General features: G+C 40.2%; 1 protein-coding gene and 1 long non-coding RNA gene across 6 annotated transcripts; both read left to right on the top strand.

The window, feature by feature from the left end:
- The first annotated feature begins 4,398 nt into the window (after positions 1 to 4,398).
- LOC112190859 lies at positions 4,399 to 5,001 on the top strand. The gene is made up of 2 exons (XR_002932632.2): positions 4,399 to 4,504; positions 4,613 to 5,001. It is a non-coding gene; the product is annotated as an uncharacterized LOC112190859 (long non-coding RNA).
- Positions 5,002 to 5,499: 498 nt separating this feature from the next.
- LOC112188838 lies at positions 5,500 to 15,627 on the top strand. 5 transcript variants are annotated; one of them, XM_040514819.1, is made up of 10 exons: positions 5,500 to 6,426; positions 6,961 to 8,098; positions 8,284 to 8,559; positions 8,675 to 9,685; positions 9,853 to 10,725; positions 10,867 to 11,019; positions 12,333 to 13,001; positions 13,076 to 13,665; positions 13,751 to 14,723; positions 14,813 to 15,627. In XM_040514819.1, the coding sequence occupies exons 1-10, from the start codon at positions 5,816 to 5,818 to the stop codon at positions 15,434 to 15,436; spliced, it is 6,918 nt and encodes a 2,305-aa protein (XP_040370753.1). In that variant the 5' UTR covers positions 5,500 to 5,815; the 3' UTR covers positions 15,437 to 15,627. The 5 variants fall into 5 exon arrangements, with proteins under 5 accessions (XP_040370753.1, XP_040370752.1, XP_040370751.1 ...); XM_040514818.1 differs by having other exon boundaries at positions 9,853 to 10,789; positions 10,877 to 11,019; XM_040514817.1 differs by having other exon boundaries at positions 9,853 to 11,019; positions 13,076 to 13,656.
- The last annotated feature ends 844 nt before the right edge of the window (positions 15,628 to 16,471 follow it).

Here is a 16,471-nt window from a genome sequence, read left to right as displayed (position 1 = left end):
CTTCAGCAATGTTAATGTGGATCCTCTAAATAAAGTTCATACTCCTTTTGGAACCTGAAGTTCCAAAAGTTATTTAAACTCGACTCAGAAGCTTCGAGTATAATTAAAGGGTCACAAAGAGCACAACTGTTAGCCTCGAACTAGAAATTTCGAGTAAAATATTGTGACATGAAATTCAAAGATGTCGCCTTGTTAAGAACCTAGAGTCCTAACATTTATGGATCTCAATGCATCGTTTCCTTCTAAGTAAATTTGGCGAAAGAAAGAAGGAAAGATATGTGCTGCAATGATGCGCATGATCTCTAAAGATCATAAGTAGCTCTCAATATTTATCTTTACCAAGGTCAAGGTAATCTATCCCAGATCCTACAGATCTTGGTGGATAGCTCTAGAAGAGTCCGCATTTATGTTACCAAAATGAGAGATATCTTTGTGTTTGGTACCTTCAGTACTTAAAGTGCGTGGTGTATATTGGAAAAAACATCCGCTCTCTCATTTGTATATGGCAGGGTAAAAATGTCTTTTCATATGTATATGGCAGGTGCAAAATTATGGTAGAAGACCAGGCGTAAAATCGTCAGTCTACTGTTATATGAATAGTTGTTAATAGTAAACTCATCTTTCATTTATAGTAGAAGACCAGGTGTAAAATCGTCAGTTTACTGTTACATGAACAGTTGTGAATAGTAACTCATCTTTCATATATAGTATAATGTCTAATCATATTCAAAACCCAAAAAAAAAAAAAAAAAGTTGGAAAGTTGGCCATAAAGTGGATCTCTCCAGATTTCTCCTTTAAGAATGCAGCACACGGCTGCACGGGCACCAAATAATGAAGGCATCAAATTCAATCAGATTTATGCTTCATATATACTCACCATTTGTAGCTTTAGGTATTATCATTGTTATTACTATAATTATTATATACATTCATGTACTATTGTATATCAACATAAGGTTTAGGTTTCTACACCAAATGGAGATGTGGGTTTTGTAGTGTATGAGATTTGCTGGGTGCAATTAGAAGGGGTATTATTGGAAAATATGCTAGGTGCAATTAGAAATTCTATCATTTTACTGAGTGTAAAAAAATTTGATGGGTTTACATAGATATTTACTGGGTACATTTAGAAAAACCCAAATTAAATTAAAAATAATATATAAAACATACTAAAACTTGATGTAGATGCACAATAAACAGTTCTCATCTAACTTCGGTCTAAATTTAGTTTTGATTTTTTTTTACTCGAATAAATGATAGTCAACTTTTTAAAAACATTTTCTATGGCTAAATCGTCAATACGCACAGGTGTGTAAAATGCTTCTGCCTCTCAAAAGATAGTTTTCTTCCCCGCCTCTCTTCTCAGCTGGCGGAGGTAGGACATCTACGATCTAGAAGGATGGGTTCCCCTCCTTGTGTGATCCAAACTGTGGTGGTGAAGGCGGGGTACTTCGACGACATCTTCCTAATTTTCTCTCTCAAACCCCGAACGGTGGTCATGGAAGCGAGTTGGTGCTTGACTAGAACTGGATCTATGGAAGCGAGTTCGTGCTTGACTAGAACTGGATCTATGGTAGCGAGTTCGTGGTTGAAGTGGCTGGCGGTGGTCATTGCTTGAAGATGCTCTGGGTCGCGGCAATTGAGGCTTGTCGAGGGTTGTTTGGATCTTCTCAAGTATGGAGTTTGGCTGGTCGTGACGGGCGAGGAGATGCCTCTGGCCGAAAGGATCTTTACAGCAGCGATTGGCTGGAGTTTTCTGCAAGTTCTAGGGAATCCTTGCCTCATTGGGCTAGGGTTTCTATTGGGCTTTGTTGGAATAGGGTGGGCTTGGTTTTGGCCCACTTGGAAATTAGGGTTTTATTTTTTACTTTTTTTGGTCATTAATAAGGAGAATATGATTATATTTATCTTTTTTTGAGAGAAAAGTCGTAAAGAAAACAAAAGTCCTGTTAATAAAAGGGAAAATCTTCCGTACAGGCTTTTGCCCCATTCTAAACTTCAGTACCTCACGTTCAGAAAATATTATAACGGTACCTGAAGTTCTGACCCCGACCGAAGAATGGTATCTGGAGCCGTTAGCTCCGTTACAGAAGTTGACAGCTGGCATATTTTGATAAGTAAATGACCAATTTACCCTTTATTTTTTGTTTTACTTAATTTTCTTCATATAATAAAAAATAAAAATAAAAAAGCAAAAGATTTTTTTTTTTTGGGGAATGCCAGACTTGCTCTGCTTCCGGCGCCCCCAGTCGGTGCCGTACCTTCATAGACTACTTCCTCTTCTTCATTTACTCCAAGAAGCTCGGGAATGCAAAAGAAGAATTTTGACCATCACCTCCTACTTCGTTCTTGTTCCTTCTTTCTTACTTCTTCTTCATTTAAATCATGTTTTCCATTTCTCAGAGATCAGAAATAACAGTTCTTGGCAAGGAAACTAGTGCAGCTACTTGATTGTACATTCTTGATTTCTGTTCAAAGTTGAAGGCTTTTGGGTTTGTTTGTGCAAATTTGTGTGTTAAAGATTTCTGGGTGGTCATCTTTGTTGTTGGGTTTTGATTCCAAGCTCAGGTTTTTCGCTCTCTGAACCTGACTTGCAATTTGATTAAGGGTTCAACTCTTTCTCACAATTAAGGAAACTACAATCCAATTTGCACCAACATAATTACACGACATGTGGAAGCTGCAATGTATAAATTGGAAATGAAAATTAGGCAAACAAAATTGCTCATGGAAGATGAAACAGAGAGCCCTCAAACTTTCTCACAATTTCCTTAAAAACTCACTTCCTGCCTCACTGTTCCAATTCAAACCCAGCAACATATTGATGACAATTATCTCAACATCGCGTGGATTGATCTCCACAGTACCCAATTCTTTCTCCCTCTTTCTCATAGCTTCCAAATCGGCTTTTGAGGTGGCAGCAATGGAAGCCATGGCCTTCTGGAATCGTGTCGAATCGAGCTGGCGATCTTCGACGCAGTCAGTGAGCTTATCGAAGGCTTTGCTCTGTTGCTGCAAGTCCTTGGAGTCCTCGATCCTATCAATTCCTTCTTCGGGTCAGTGAAGGCTGGGTCTGATCTGAGAGACTGCAATGATACTGGTGGCTCCATTGAGACCGAATTGAAATTTGGATGAGAGAGAGAGAGAGAGAGAGAGAGAGAGAGAGAGAGATATCAAAGTTGATGTTGGAGTTTAGGTTGGTGAAGGCTGAGTCCGATCTGAGAGATGGTGGCGAAGCCTGTGGCTCCGTTGAGACCGAGGTGAGTTGAATGAGAGAGAGGAGGAGAGTTGAATGAGAGTGAGAGAGAGAGAGAGAGAGAGAGAGAGAGAGAGAGAGAGAGAGAGAGAGAGGAATAGAGAGGAATAGTAGGGAGAAAGAAAAAGAAATAGAAAAAGATGAATTAGATAAAAAAAAATTGGATTAAGACATAAAAAAACGAAAATATCCTTCAATTGTCAGCTTCTGTAACAAGCTAACGGCTCCAGGTACCATTCTTCGGTCAGGGTCAGAACCTCAGGTAACGTTCTGATATTTTCTGAATGTGAGGTACTGAAGTTTAGAATGGGGCAAAGGTCAGGTACTGTACGGAAGATTTTCCCTTATTAAAATGTATTAATCTTCGAGACTCTAATTCTCTTTATTTTGGGTCTAATTCTAAAATATGGGTGTACTTGGGGCGTTTTGGGTAGCTTACTCTGTTTTAAAGTAGGTTGTGCTAGGGTACTCTACGAAACGACTCTTTTTGACGACTTCTCAGAAGTGTGTCGTTTTTGTACTACTTACTGAACATCTATACAATATTGACATTTTTTCCTAAAAAAAAACTCGTCAATATTTAAAAGAGTGAAAACTCACAATTTCTTTATACATTCTATACTTTCGTTTATAAAAACATCGTCATCATCGGTGATGTTTCCATCACTAAAATCATGCTTGTAAGATAAAATGTAAAAGTTGGAGTGTATATTTTAGGGCTGGGCACTCAAAACCGAAATTCCGGTGCCGTTCCGAAACCGTCCCGAAATCAGTAAGTACAGATCGGGATCAAATTCTGAAATTTACTATTTGGGCTCGTCCCGTCCCTTTTGGAGGAAACGGGCCCGATACCGGTACCGGCCCAATCAATACCGTTTGGTCCCGTCCTGTCCCGTTTTAATTAAATAAATTAAATCTTTAATTTTTTTTTTATAGTATTTCGCTGAGTTTGATTGGTTAGTTTTAGTCAAATGTATGGGAACACAGAGTTGCAACCACAGCTGATCACTATTAACCTAAACGAACAACTCGATCCCCAAATCGCTAAGACGCTAACAGCCTAACATCTTAGATCTGTTCTGAGCTCTCTTGAGTCTCTTCTTCACTCCCCAGTCTCCAGTTCTTCTTCATCTAAATCCCCGATCCCCAATTTTCTTTCTAATTTCCCCTCATATAGCAAGCATGATGAGATGAGCAAATGGAAGATTTGATTTAAAGCCTCAAAAGAAACAGGATTTGATTTTCGGGTATTCTCTTAATCGATCATATAGATTGTTTCAATTTCTTTTTTGTAGATTTTTCACATGTTAGATCTTTATGATATAGCTACGTACTGATTCATAATTAATCTCCAGTTTAGTTCTTCGATTCAAATCATTACATGGCTAGAGGGAAGAAGGTAACTGCTCGGCCTCATCCAACTGCTCTGCATGTTGGTCTGCATATTCACCTATTTGACATATTTCATATATGTTTGTTTGTAAGTTGGTAGTGGGAGAGTGTGATATTGTGAGATGTGTAGCAGACTTGGTTGCTCACTTATTTGGTCATTTTGTTGGTCATTGTGTTGCAGACTTGCAGTTTATACTTAATAGTATTGCATTCTGGAAAATTTGCAGCAAGTCTTCATGTATTAGTGTATTACTATTAGTCTATTACTACATTGAGCTCCTTGAAATAGTCGGTGTCGAATTCTTTTGTTTGCTTTACTCTTGCAAACTAATGCAAAGTTTGTTTTTCTTGAGATTAATGTTGCTTTAGGTAGTCTAAAGAAAGCTTCTGAAGCTGAGACAATGGTTTGGAAGATTTGGGTTACCATATGATTGTAACAACTTTGACTCTTCAAAAAAATCTCAATTTTGGACTTTGGGGATTTTGTTGGTTTTAAACCCGAACTGGGCCCCTGCCCGAACCGAAACCGAACGGGATCGGTACCTTCGGTATCAAGTGTTGAAAATGTCAATCCCCTCCCGTCCCGTACCCGAAACTTATTTCGGGACCGGGTTCGGGATGAGTTGATAACCGGTCCGTCCCGGCCCCTGCCCAGCCCTAGTATATTTCAGTCCCGTTTTTCCAATAAAATGTAAATTTTACCTATTTGTGGGTCCATGCATTGGATGTAATGATGTATAGGTTGATGATCAGGAAAAAAAAAGAAGCAAAAAGCTTACTCGGCAATTGACTTTAATATTAGGAAGTCAAGTCATCGTGGAAACTTGGAGTCAACTGATTTGATGATTTTAATCGAGTGGATCTGCTTCGAAGCTGGTAATGAAATTTCCTATTGTTTATCCTGACAATTCCTCCCATGTTTTCATTGGCTTCCATTATGTTAATCATGATTTTAATATTCCACTAGCTTTTCCCTTCTGCTCAGTTTCCAGCAGAGAATCGGAACCTGAAACCGATTCCAGTGAGACCCCAAGTAGTATCTCCATCTTCTTCTTCACATGGAACTACCTTCATCATCTTCCTCCCCCAACCCCCAAACAGTTCCTTCATCATCTAACTGGGAACATCATCTAACCGAGACCCAAAATAATAATTAAGCTACAACCATGAGAAAGAGAAAGAGAGAGTTCTGGTCATCTCCTCGAGACCAAACAGTACCTCCATTATGTTCTTCTTCTTCGTCGTTTTATATGGAAGTAGCAGCGTCATCCTCTTCTTCCAGCCCCCATACATCTCCTTCATCATCTAGTTCACCACCCTCTAATTGGGAACATGATGTCTTCCTCAGTTTCAGGGGTGAGGACACCCGCAATAGTTTCACAGACCATTTATACTATGCTATGAGCCAGAGAGGAATCGACGCATTTAGAGATACTGAAAAGCTTCGGAGGGGGAAATCCATTTCACCAGAACTTCTCAAAGCAATCGAGGAGTCCAAGTTTGCAGTTACAGTTCTTTCAACCAACTATGCTACTTCAACTTGGTGTCTGGATGAACTTGCACATATTCTCGATTGCAGGAAAGTGATGGGACTGGAAGTTCTTCCCGTTTTTTACCATGTAGAACCATCTGAGATAAGGAAGCAAACTGGAAAGTACGGCAAGGCGTTTGCCAAGCATGAGACAGATTCCGAGGAGAAGATGAGGAAGGTGAACAAGTGGAGGGAAGCTTTAGAGGATATAGCTGGTCTCTCCGGATGGCATGTGACAGAGGATAGGTAATTCTACTTTTGTTGTTCAATTGGAAGTAATTTTATATATCCACTATACTTTTTTGTCATCTCTTACTTAAACTTGATGATCAGACTCTGTCTATTTCTATTAAAGCACTGATCATCAACATATGTTGAAACAATGAGGGTGTCGATTTTACTCTCGGTTTTGATGTAGAGACTAAGTTCATTTTGGTTGGAATGATTTCTTGTTCTCAATTTGTACCTTTTGGTTATGCTGATGTCACATTCTCTAGTACTACCTTTTGGTTAGGTTGCTTTTCTTTATCATTTGTATACTAGCATGAGTAGAATCTGTATGTGAAAGAAAAAAAAATAGTGAGAATGTTTTTCAGTTGTGAGATAGTTTCTTCAGTTGTTAGTATTTCTTCATTAAATCTTCTGTTGTTTTAGATTTGACCATAATTATTTGATTGGGTTGGTTTCTGTTAATATATTTGAGGGTTATAAATGTGAACTTTTTTAAGTTATGGTTAACAGATCCGTCTTCTCTTTGTTTTGTCATCGTTATATATGCAGGAGGGAATCAGAAGTTATTCAAGAAGTAGTTAATGAAATTCTAAATGCACTGAATGAAATGTTATCCGTTCCTGAAAGAGAGTTAGTTGGAATGGATGCTCGTATATTAGAAATAGAGTCTCGCCTGGAGCTAGAGTCAACTGATGTTCTTACTGTAGGGATTTGGGGAATGGGGGGAATCGGTAAGACAACTCTTGCTAAGGAAGTGTTCAAAAAGATCCGTAACCAATTTCATCCTAGCGGCTTTGTTTCCCAAGTTAGATTGCAATCCGAAGTTGAGTTGCAGCGATGTCTTTGTGAATCCTTTTTGGGGGATGGCAGTATAAATATCCGCACCAGTGAAAAAGGGATAAAATTATTGAAGAAGGCATTGTATAAGAAAAAGGTGCTTATCGTTCTGGACGATGTTGATAATTTCAAACAAATAGAATGTCTAGCACCTGGAGGCCCGCTCGGAGAGAATATTTGGGGTGGAGGGAGTCGACTGATTATAACAACTAGAGATAGGAGCCCATTGAGAGACTTTAATGTACAAGAAAATAAAATATATGAAGTTGAAAAATTGAGAGATGCGGAAGCTTTTCAGCTGTTAAGCCAGAAAGCCTTCAAGAAAGACAATCCACCAGAGGAGTTTGTAGCGCTGTCCAAGAGTTTTCTGCAATATGCTAGTGGCCTTCCTTTAGCTCATGAAGTTCTAGGGTCATACTTGTCTAGACTAAAGGTAGATGAATGGTCAGAGATACTGCATAGACTAGACGATGATGAGGATAAAGACATTTTCAGTGTGCTTCAAATAAGTTATGATGGATTACAGGGTACAGATAAGAAAATATTTTTGGACATTGCATGTTTCTTCAATGGCGAGGATCATGTCCGTGTAAAGAATATATTGAAAGGTTGTGGCTTTTCTTCCAGAATTGGTATAAGTAACCTTATTGACAAATCTCTGATTAAAATTGAAAGAAATAAACTGTGGATGCATGATTTACTACGGTGCTTGGGTTGGCATATTGTTCGTCGAGAATCTTCTTCTCCGGGTGAACGTAGCAGGTTGTGGCTTGACGACAATGCACGCTGGTTCGAAGGCAGAATGTCATGGCGTTTTGAGGATGCTCGGAACGTGGTTATGGACAATACGGTAAGAGATAGAGTTACTACTACGTGTATTACACTGACCCATGCATATATAATATCTGTATGTGGTGTGTTTACACATACGTACATACATTATTTACGGTTCTTAAGCTTCTGTTATCAATTCGTATAGGATATATGTATCTTTCAAAATATAATTGAACCTTACATTGATAATCTTTTGTATAGGGAACAACTGCTGTTGAAGGCTTATTCTTAAGCTTGCATGAAAAAGAAAAAATGCCATTGGATGATGACCCGTTCTTAACTATGTGCAACTTACGATTGCTGAAGATTTATAATGTGAACTTTCTGCATGTGCATCCCAGATATGTCTCTAAAAAATTACGACTTTTAGAATGGCACGAATGTCCTCTAGAATCTCTGCCATCTAATTTTACATCGGACAAGCTGGTTGAATTCAAGATGCCTAACAGCCGCATTAAGCAACTATGGAATGAAACGGTATATTTGTTGCTTGGGATTTGTCCTGAAGTTCGGTTATTCTAGTTTGCTTTTCTTTTCAAGACGTGTTAATTTTTCCAATTGCTCTCATTTTTCTTTTCTTATTTCGTAACAGCTCTCTCTTAGATTGCTAATACTCATGGATCTTTCCAACTGCCAATATTTAGCCACGACCCCAGACTTCAGTAAGGTTCCAAATCTTGAGAGATTGATCCTTGAAGGTTGTACTGAGTTATCAGTAGTTCACCCAACAATTGGGGATCTCCAGCAACTGGTTTTTCTGAATCTGAAAGGTTGCGCAAGTCTAGAAAGCCTTCCTCAGTCCATCAGCTTGAGATCTCTTCGAATTTTTATTCTTTCGGGATGTACAAAACTCGAACACTTTCCAGAGATTGTGGGGAACATGGATGCTTTATCAGAACTTTATTTAGATGGCACGGCTATACGGGAGCTGCCTTTATCAATCCAGCATTTGGAAGGCCTTGTTTTGCTAAATCTTAGCGGCTGCAGGAACCTTCTGAGTCTTCCTAGTGTTCTTTGTAGTCATTTGATATCCCTGAAATTTCTCTATCTGTCATTGTGCTCAAGCATGGAAAAACTGCCAGAAAACATAGGCTACTTGAAACACTTGGAGGAGCTTGATGCTTGTGATACTGCTATAAGAAAAGTGCCCGAGTCCATTTCAGGTCTCAAGAATCTAATACTATTGTGTTTCCATGGATGTTCTGGACTCACAGGTTTAGAATTGCCAAACAAGTTCTCAGGTTTAAGATCTTTGACAGCACTAAACCTAGGTGGATGTAATCTTGCACAAGGAGTAATCCCTGATGACATTGGTGACTTATTCTCACTGCAGAGTCTGGATTTAAGTGAGAACAACTTTTCCACCATACCTGAAAGCATTTCTCAGCTTTCTGAGCTTACAGAAATTTCTCTGTTCAAGTGTAGCAAACTACGGTGGTTGCCAAAAGATCTTCCATCAAGTCTAACAAATGTAAATATACGTGATTGTCCTCTGCTGACAAATTCTTCATCTAGTTGGAGGAGATATCCGCCTCAGAAGGGTTTGAGTATCATAAACTGTCGAAAACCAGAAGAGGATGACATCTTTCTTGAACTCCATGAGGTTCCCATCTCTCTCTCAATCGCACAGATTTTAAAAAGAAAAATCGTTTTACTTCAGTATATCTGTATATGCTTTTATTGAATCGGATTGTCATCAAGTTCAATAGTGCTTTTCTTTCTGAGTATTTAACTATTTATCTAATTACTGTCTTTTGTACGCACATGCAGTTTCGTTTGGGAAATCTGGAAGAACTCGATCTTTCCTACTGCCAGTACTTGAAGAAGATCCCCGACTTGAACGGGGTTCCAAATCTTAAGAAATTAAACCTTGAAGGATGTGAAAAATTGTCAGAGGTTCACCCAACAATTGGGCGTCTCAAACATCTGGTTTTTTTGAATTTGAAAGGATGTGTAGAACTAAAGAGCCTTCCCAGTTTCATCAGCTTGAAGTCTCTAAAGATATTTGTTCTTTCAGGATGTTCAAAGCTGGAAGAGTTTCCAGATATTGAGGGAGATAATTTGTCAGAATTGCATTTAGATGGGACAGCATTAAAGCATCTGACAATATGCGAGACGCAATTGAAATCCCCTATTTTGATAAATCTGTCAGGCTGCAGGAACCTTTTGACTGTTCCAGTCCTGCAAAGTTTGAAATCTCTCAATCTGTCGGGCTGCTCACGTGTATCCATATTGCCATCTAACCTGGAAAACATGAAACATTTGGAGGAGCTTGATGCCTCTGAAACTTCTATAACAGCGGTACCGTCGTCCATTTCATATTTGGTGAAGCTTGAAGTGCTATCTTTTTGTGGATGCAGAGGCTTGCGGTTGCCTAAATGGTTCTCGGATTTAGGATCTTTGAAATCATTAAATCTACGGAGGTGTGGTCTAGCAGAAGAGGTGCTTGATATCCTGTACTGCTTATCCTCTCTGAAGATTTTGGATTTGGGTGAGAACAGTTTTGTGACAATACCTAATGACATCGATCGCTTATCCTCTCTGCAGCAATTGGATTTGAGTGGAAACAATCTAGTGAGCATACCACATGAAATTGGTTGCTTATACTCGTTGCAGCTTTTAGATTTGAGTGAAAACAACTTTGTGAGTATACCTAAGAGCATCTCTAATCTTTCTGAGCTTACAATACTTCGCCTGTTTAGATGTAGTAAGTTACAGTCCTTGCCAAATAATCTTCCCTTCAATCTAAAGCATGTTTATGCACAAGAATGTCCTATGTTGAAGCATGATGCAGATACTTGGATAATACGGGCATCCGGAGAAGGGTTCTGTTTCATCCATTGTGGAAAATATGAGCAGGATGATGATCAGCCAAGCCACGTCCCAGTTCCAGCTCCCGAAGACTGCGTTGAACTACAGTTTCCTGTTTACATTGCGGTCTCTCTCTCTCTCTCTCTCTCTCTCTCTCTCTATATATATATATATATCATACTGATCAAGTTTTCTTTTCTTTTATATATATATATATATATATATATATATATATATCAGAACAGATCTAAGATGTTAGGCTGTTAGCGTCTTAGCGATTTGGGGATCGAGTTGTTCGTTTAGGTTAATAGTGATCAGCTGTGGTTGCAACTCTGTGTTCCCATACATTTGACTAAAACGAACCAATCAAACTCAGCGAAATACTAAAAAAAAAAATTAAAGATTTAATTTATTTAATTAAAACGGGACGGAACGGGACCAAACGGTATTGATTGGGCCGGTACCGGTATCGGGCCCGTTTCCTCCAAAAGGGACGGGACGGGCCCAAATAGTAAATTTCAGAATTTGATCCCGGCCCATACTTACGGATTTCGGGACGGTTTCGGAACGGTACTGGGATTTCGGTTTTGAGTGCCCAGCCCTAAAATATACACTCCAACTTTTACATTTTATCTTACAAGCATGATTTTAGTGATGGAAACATCACCGATGATGACGATGTTTTTATAAACGAAAGTATAGAATGTATAAAGAAATTGTGAGTTTTCACTCTTTTAAATATTGACGATTTTTTTTTTAGGAAAAAATGTCAATATTGTACAGATGTTCAGTAAGTAGTACAAAAACGACACACTTTTGAGAAGTCGTCAAAAGAGTCATTTCGTAGAGTACCCTTGCACAACCTACCTTAAAACAGAGTAAGCTACCCAAAACGCCCCAAGTACACCCATAGTTTAGAATTAGACCCAAAATAAAGAGAATTAGAGTCTCGAAGATTAATACATTTTAATAAGGGAAAATCGTCCGTACAGTACCTGACCTTTGCCCCATTCTAAACTTCAGTACCTCATGTTCAGAAAATATCAGAACGGTACCTGAGGTCCTGAGGTTCTGACTCCGACCGAAGAATGGTACCTGGAGCCGTTAGCTTGTTACAGAAGCTGACAATTGAAGGATATTTTCGTCTTTTCATGTCTTAATTCAAATTTTTTTTTTATCTAATTCATCTTTTTCTATTTCTTTTTCTTTCTTCCTACTGTTCCTCTCTCTCTTTCTCTCTCTCTCTCTCTCATTCAACTCTCCTCGGTCTCAACGGAGCCACAGGCTTCGCCACCGTCTCTCAGATCGTACTCAGCCTTCACCGACCTAAACTCCAACATCAACTTTGATCTCTCTCTCTCTCTCCCTCTCTCTCTCTCTCTCTCCCTCTATATATATATATGTGTCATACTGATCAAGTTTTCTTTTCTTTTTTACAGGACCGAGTGTATGGTAAAAAGCCATTTGCAATTTGTTTTCCACACAGTACAAGAATTCCCAATCTGTGGAGTCATTGGAGGAGTGGCCCTTCTGTAACAATCCCACTATCTAATGGTAACGGTGCGTGTATGGGACTTGCTCTGTTTGTTGTTTTTGAAATCCTTGAAGGTAATTTCAATAAGATTTGGGAATTGGAGGAGATTATCTGTGAATTTCACACCGATGTTGGTCCTGAAAATTCCCTTGTTTTTCAAAACTTCATGGACTTCAAGGCTGGGTCAAATGCACTTTGTTGCTATGAACCGCGAGGTGGGCAATTTAGTGGGATGTTCGTTAAACCAAGCTCACTTCGAGCTTCAATTTCAACGAAGAGACAGAATTTAAAAGTGAGAGGTTGTGGGATGCGTCTAATATCAGAGGAAGATGCTGCAGAGTTTGTAAAGAGTTTAGCAAATCAGACTGCTACCCAACACCTTGATTCCAATTTTGATCGACATTGCGAGTACATATTAGATGAGGAGACAGCAACTGGTGACCTGATGGAACTGGGATCTACTTCAACTTTCAATGCAGATACCTGCAGCAAAAGTAACTCTAAAATCAAATTGAGAGGAGAGCTGTTGAAACTCTATGAGGTTTCTCTTTGTGTCCCTGTTTCTCTCTCCCATGTATAATTCCGTACATCTACTAGGTTCGCTAATTCAGTTCACTATATAAAGTGACTAATTTTATGCTTTAACAGGGACGCAATGGACGTGAGAAGAGTTTCCATTTTTGCTTTCCTGCTCCAGTAATTTCAACCCCGCCCTGGTTCCTCCAACACCATGCAGGGGATGTAACATTGTGTTACATCACTGAAAACCTACTTGATGATCAGAGATGGGTTGGATTAGAACTATATGTTCAATTTTCTCGGTGTACATCTACTTCGACATCTGGCAATAATAGTTTTTTCTTTTGTGTTGATCTGTGCTCTCATGATCGTGAAAGTATAATAATGCACGGATCCCTCAAGATAAATAGTTGTGTTGGGACGTCAGATCAATTTGTTGTATTACATGTACCACGTGTTCATTTTCAACAACAGTTGAATCAATGTCAGGGCGTTAGCGCCTTGTTCAGAACCACCGATGCAGAAATGGAGGTCCTAGTGTGTGGAAGCCGTTTAGCTTTCGAGCATGATTTGGAAGACTTGACCCATTCATTAACTGCGGGTGCCGGCACGTTGGGGCAACATGTCCTCACTCAACCATGCTCCCAGGCCCAACCTGTTGATTGGCCCGGTGCAGATGAAGCAGAAACGCCCATCAATTGCTGTTCCAGGTTTCATAGGTTGAACTAATTCCTAATTTTCTGCAGAGAAAAGTTGTATTTGCTAATTAATGCATAAATTAATTCTCTAAATAACTTTTTGCAGATGCAGAAGTACTGGAGTAGTAGTACCAGAACAAGCTCCTTCTTCTTCAATTGTGCGGCTGCGAAATTATACATGCTATCTCCAGCAACAGCAAGGTTTTGGGGAGTCTGACCTTACCCAGTTGGTCCACTTCAGATCAGTAATGTTACTCCACTCCAGAAGCCTTTTGGAAAACAGGGACAGAAACCAAGAAAACATTGCTGAAAAAGATAAATCGTTGGTGTTGGCTCGTCATCATGTACATATAATGGCTGAGACTCAACTTCAGGGAAGCTATAGTTCATCACGGTGGAAGAGATGCCTTCACTTGTTGCTTCGACAGTCCAAGTTGGCTACTCTCAGTCTTGGTGGACACACAATTTCAGCTTTCCAGAATTTTGATCCTTCCTCCCCATACAATATTATTTGTTTCTCTGACAAGGAAATTCCAGTGTGGTTCAAACATGAGATGTCGTATCGGACGTCTTCTTGGTCTGGGGTGGGAATCAAACTACCTTCAAGATTGCACGAGGATGAGAATTGGAGAGGACTTGCTATATGTATTGCCTTTGAAGTTCATGACCAGCGTCCAACTACGTCCCTGGTCAAACTTCTCTGTCACTTGAGAGCCAAGGACAACTATTGCTTGAATCCTATCCCTATGTGTTCCATCACTGAAGAGGAACTCAATTCGTTGCATCTTGGTCGATTCATTTGGGTAACCTACATCCCCAGTATTTTGCTAACGGAGTTCAGTGTGGTTAGTGATGTAGAGGCCAGAATATATGTTAGCTGCAGAGGCTTGACAGTGGAGAAATGCGGGATGCGTCTCTTGTACCGGCAAGAAGAGGGGGAGTTTGTGAATGCAATAACCGAGTGCTGGACCTCTTTCTTTGATAATCTTCCTTTCATCAGTCAACTTGTAGAAGCAGATTATCAAAATGTTCAACCATGGACAAGGCATGAACTTCCGATGCTTGAAGGGCATATCAAGGTCTCTTTTTTTCTCTCTCTATTACATCCATCTACGGAAATAACATTGTTGCATAAATATGATTTGTTTTTATTTTGTCTGTACTGTAGGTCTTTGATCCGGATTTAATATATAATGCAATTCCCCCTTCTACTGGAATTCCGGGGTGGTTTGGGGCTGACATTAAGGGCCGCTCGGTTGCCCGAAGATGTGGCCGGAGCTGGGAATTGAAGTTACCACCATCTTCGAGCGACAAAAATTGGAAAGGACTGGCTCTCTGTGCATCATATTCTATTATTATTGGCTCAAGGTTTTGGGAGAAAGTCGACGAATTTATGTTTACATTTGAAACTGGAAAGAATGGTTTATCATCTGTCCATCGGTATCAAATGAGCAATGAAGAATCTGAGTTCCTGAAGCGTTGTTGTAATGAGGTTGATATTTTTTCATCTCCCTATTTGCATCAAATGACGACTGGAGAATCTGTGGGTGGAGAATTCATTTGGCTCTCGTACATACCACGGCGCTGGTTTCTACATCAGCTAAATGATGAGTCTGTCCTCATTGCTTCATCCCCTGGCACCAGGTGGTACATGGCCAGGTACCACCTGGCCTGTCACCGATTTGTATATGCGGATGACGTTGAAGAGTTTAAGCAGCTCTGTTTTGATCTTCATCGACCGGTGCCCAACAGTAAAAAAATTAGGATGACGGACTATGGGATTGTATTTTGATAGCGCTCACCTCTTTCTAAGTTTCTGTCACCATATTAGCCCACTTATGTGGATCTTTTAGCCAAGTAGTTGTGGACAGCTATCATCTAGTACTGGGACACGTGTCGTACATCACAGTTGTAAAGACAATGGTCCATAGCACCTTATATGCTGTAGTCTTCTCTATTTTGCAGTATGAATGAAAATCATGAACTTTCTGTGAATTTCCTTTGTTTTATTCTTTCTGCATTTCATTGCATCTAACAATTTGGTATCAAAGCCATGACCCTGCACGGAAACCAGGTCCAAACCCCCTCCGTCCCCATGACCAACGCATCCATCCCACCCACTCCTCCCCACAGCTCCACCGCCTACCCCTCCCCTGCTCACCATGGAGCAGCTTCAAGCCCAGCATGAGGATCTACACCTTTCCATCGATAAACTCACTCACCATTTCGCTGCCTCGCAGAGTACGGTGCTGCAATCCATTTTGCACCGAACCACCACACCTTCCCCCTCCTCCGTAGTCACCACCTCTTCCTCTACCACTTCTGCTAATACCCAAATTCCTTTTGGGTCCTTTTCACCCAACACCACCCCTTGGTTAGACTCATTGGGGTTTGTGGGTTGGCACTTTGCAGAAAAGCTGATGGTTTTCACCTCCATTGGGAAGTGTCATGTATTACAAGGCATTCTTCGATCCCCTTCTGGTCTCCCTCTTGCTTCTACGGCCGAGATTATGGGCCTAGTACCCACCGAGCACATTGAGCCCACTCCAACCATTCTCAGCCCTTCTTCTATGTCACACGTGACCAACAATGCCATCACATCTCTTTTAGAGCGCTTTGGTGATCTTTTTACATCGTTCTTGGGCCTTCCTCCCCAGCGGCCCATCGACCACAAGATCACACTATTGGAAGGTACCAATCCAATCAACGGTTACGCACAATCCCAAAAGGATGAGCTTGAGTCCCAAGTCCGTGAAATGCTCGACCAAGGGCTCATACGGCCAAGCACTAGCCCATTCTCCTCCCCGGTGCTACTAGTTAAAAAAAA

This window comes from Rosa chinensis, chromosome 2, assembly GCF_002994745.2.
Source record: "Rosa chinensis cultivar Old Blush chromosome 2, RchiOBHm-V2, whole genome shotgun sequence".
NCBI classification, from domain to species: domain Eukaryota; kingdom Viridiplantae; phylum Streptophyta; class Magnoliopsida; order Rosales; family Rosaceae; genus Rosa; species Rosa chinensis.
The sequence above is the reverse complement of the archived record's forward strand: the minus strand, read 5'-3'. Positions and strand labels throughout refer to the sequence as shown.

Excerpts from the sequence above, each read along its gene's own strand:
- LOC112188838 (XM_040514816.1), top strand. The coding sequence starts at position 5,816 with ATGAGAAAGAGAAAGAGAGAGTTCTGGTCATCTCCTCGAGACCAAACA. Across the intron at positions 11,020-12,332 it reads AGTTTCCTGTTTACATTGCG|GACCGAGTGTATGGTAAAAA; the intron begins GTCTCTCTCTCT and ends TCTTTTTTACAG. Across the intron at positions 14,724-14,812 it reads TGCTTGAAGGGCATATCAAG|GTCTTTGATCCGGATTTAAT; the intron begins GTCTCTTTTTTT and ends TCTGTACTGTAG.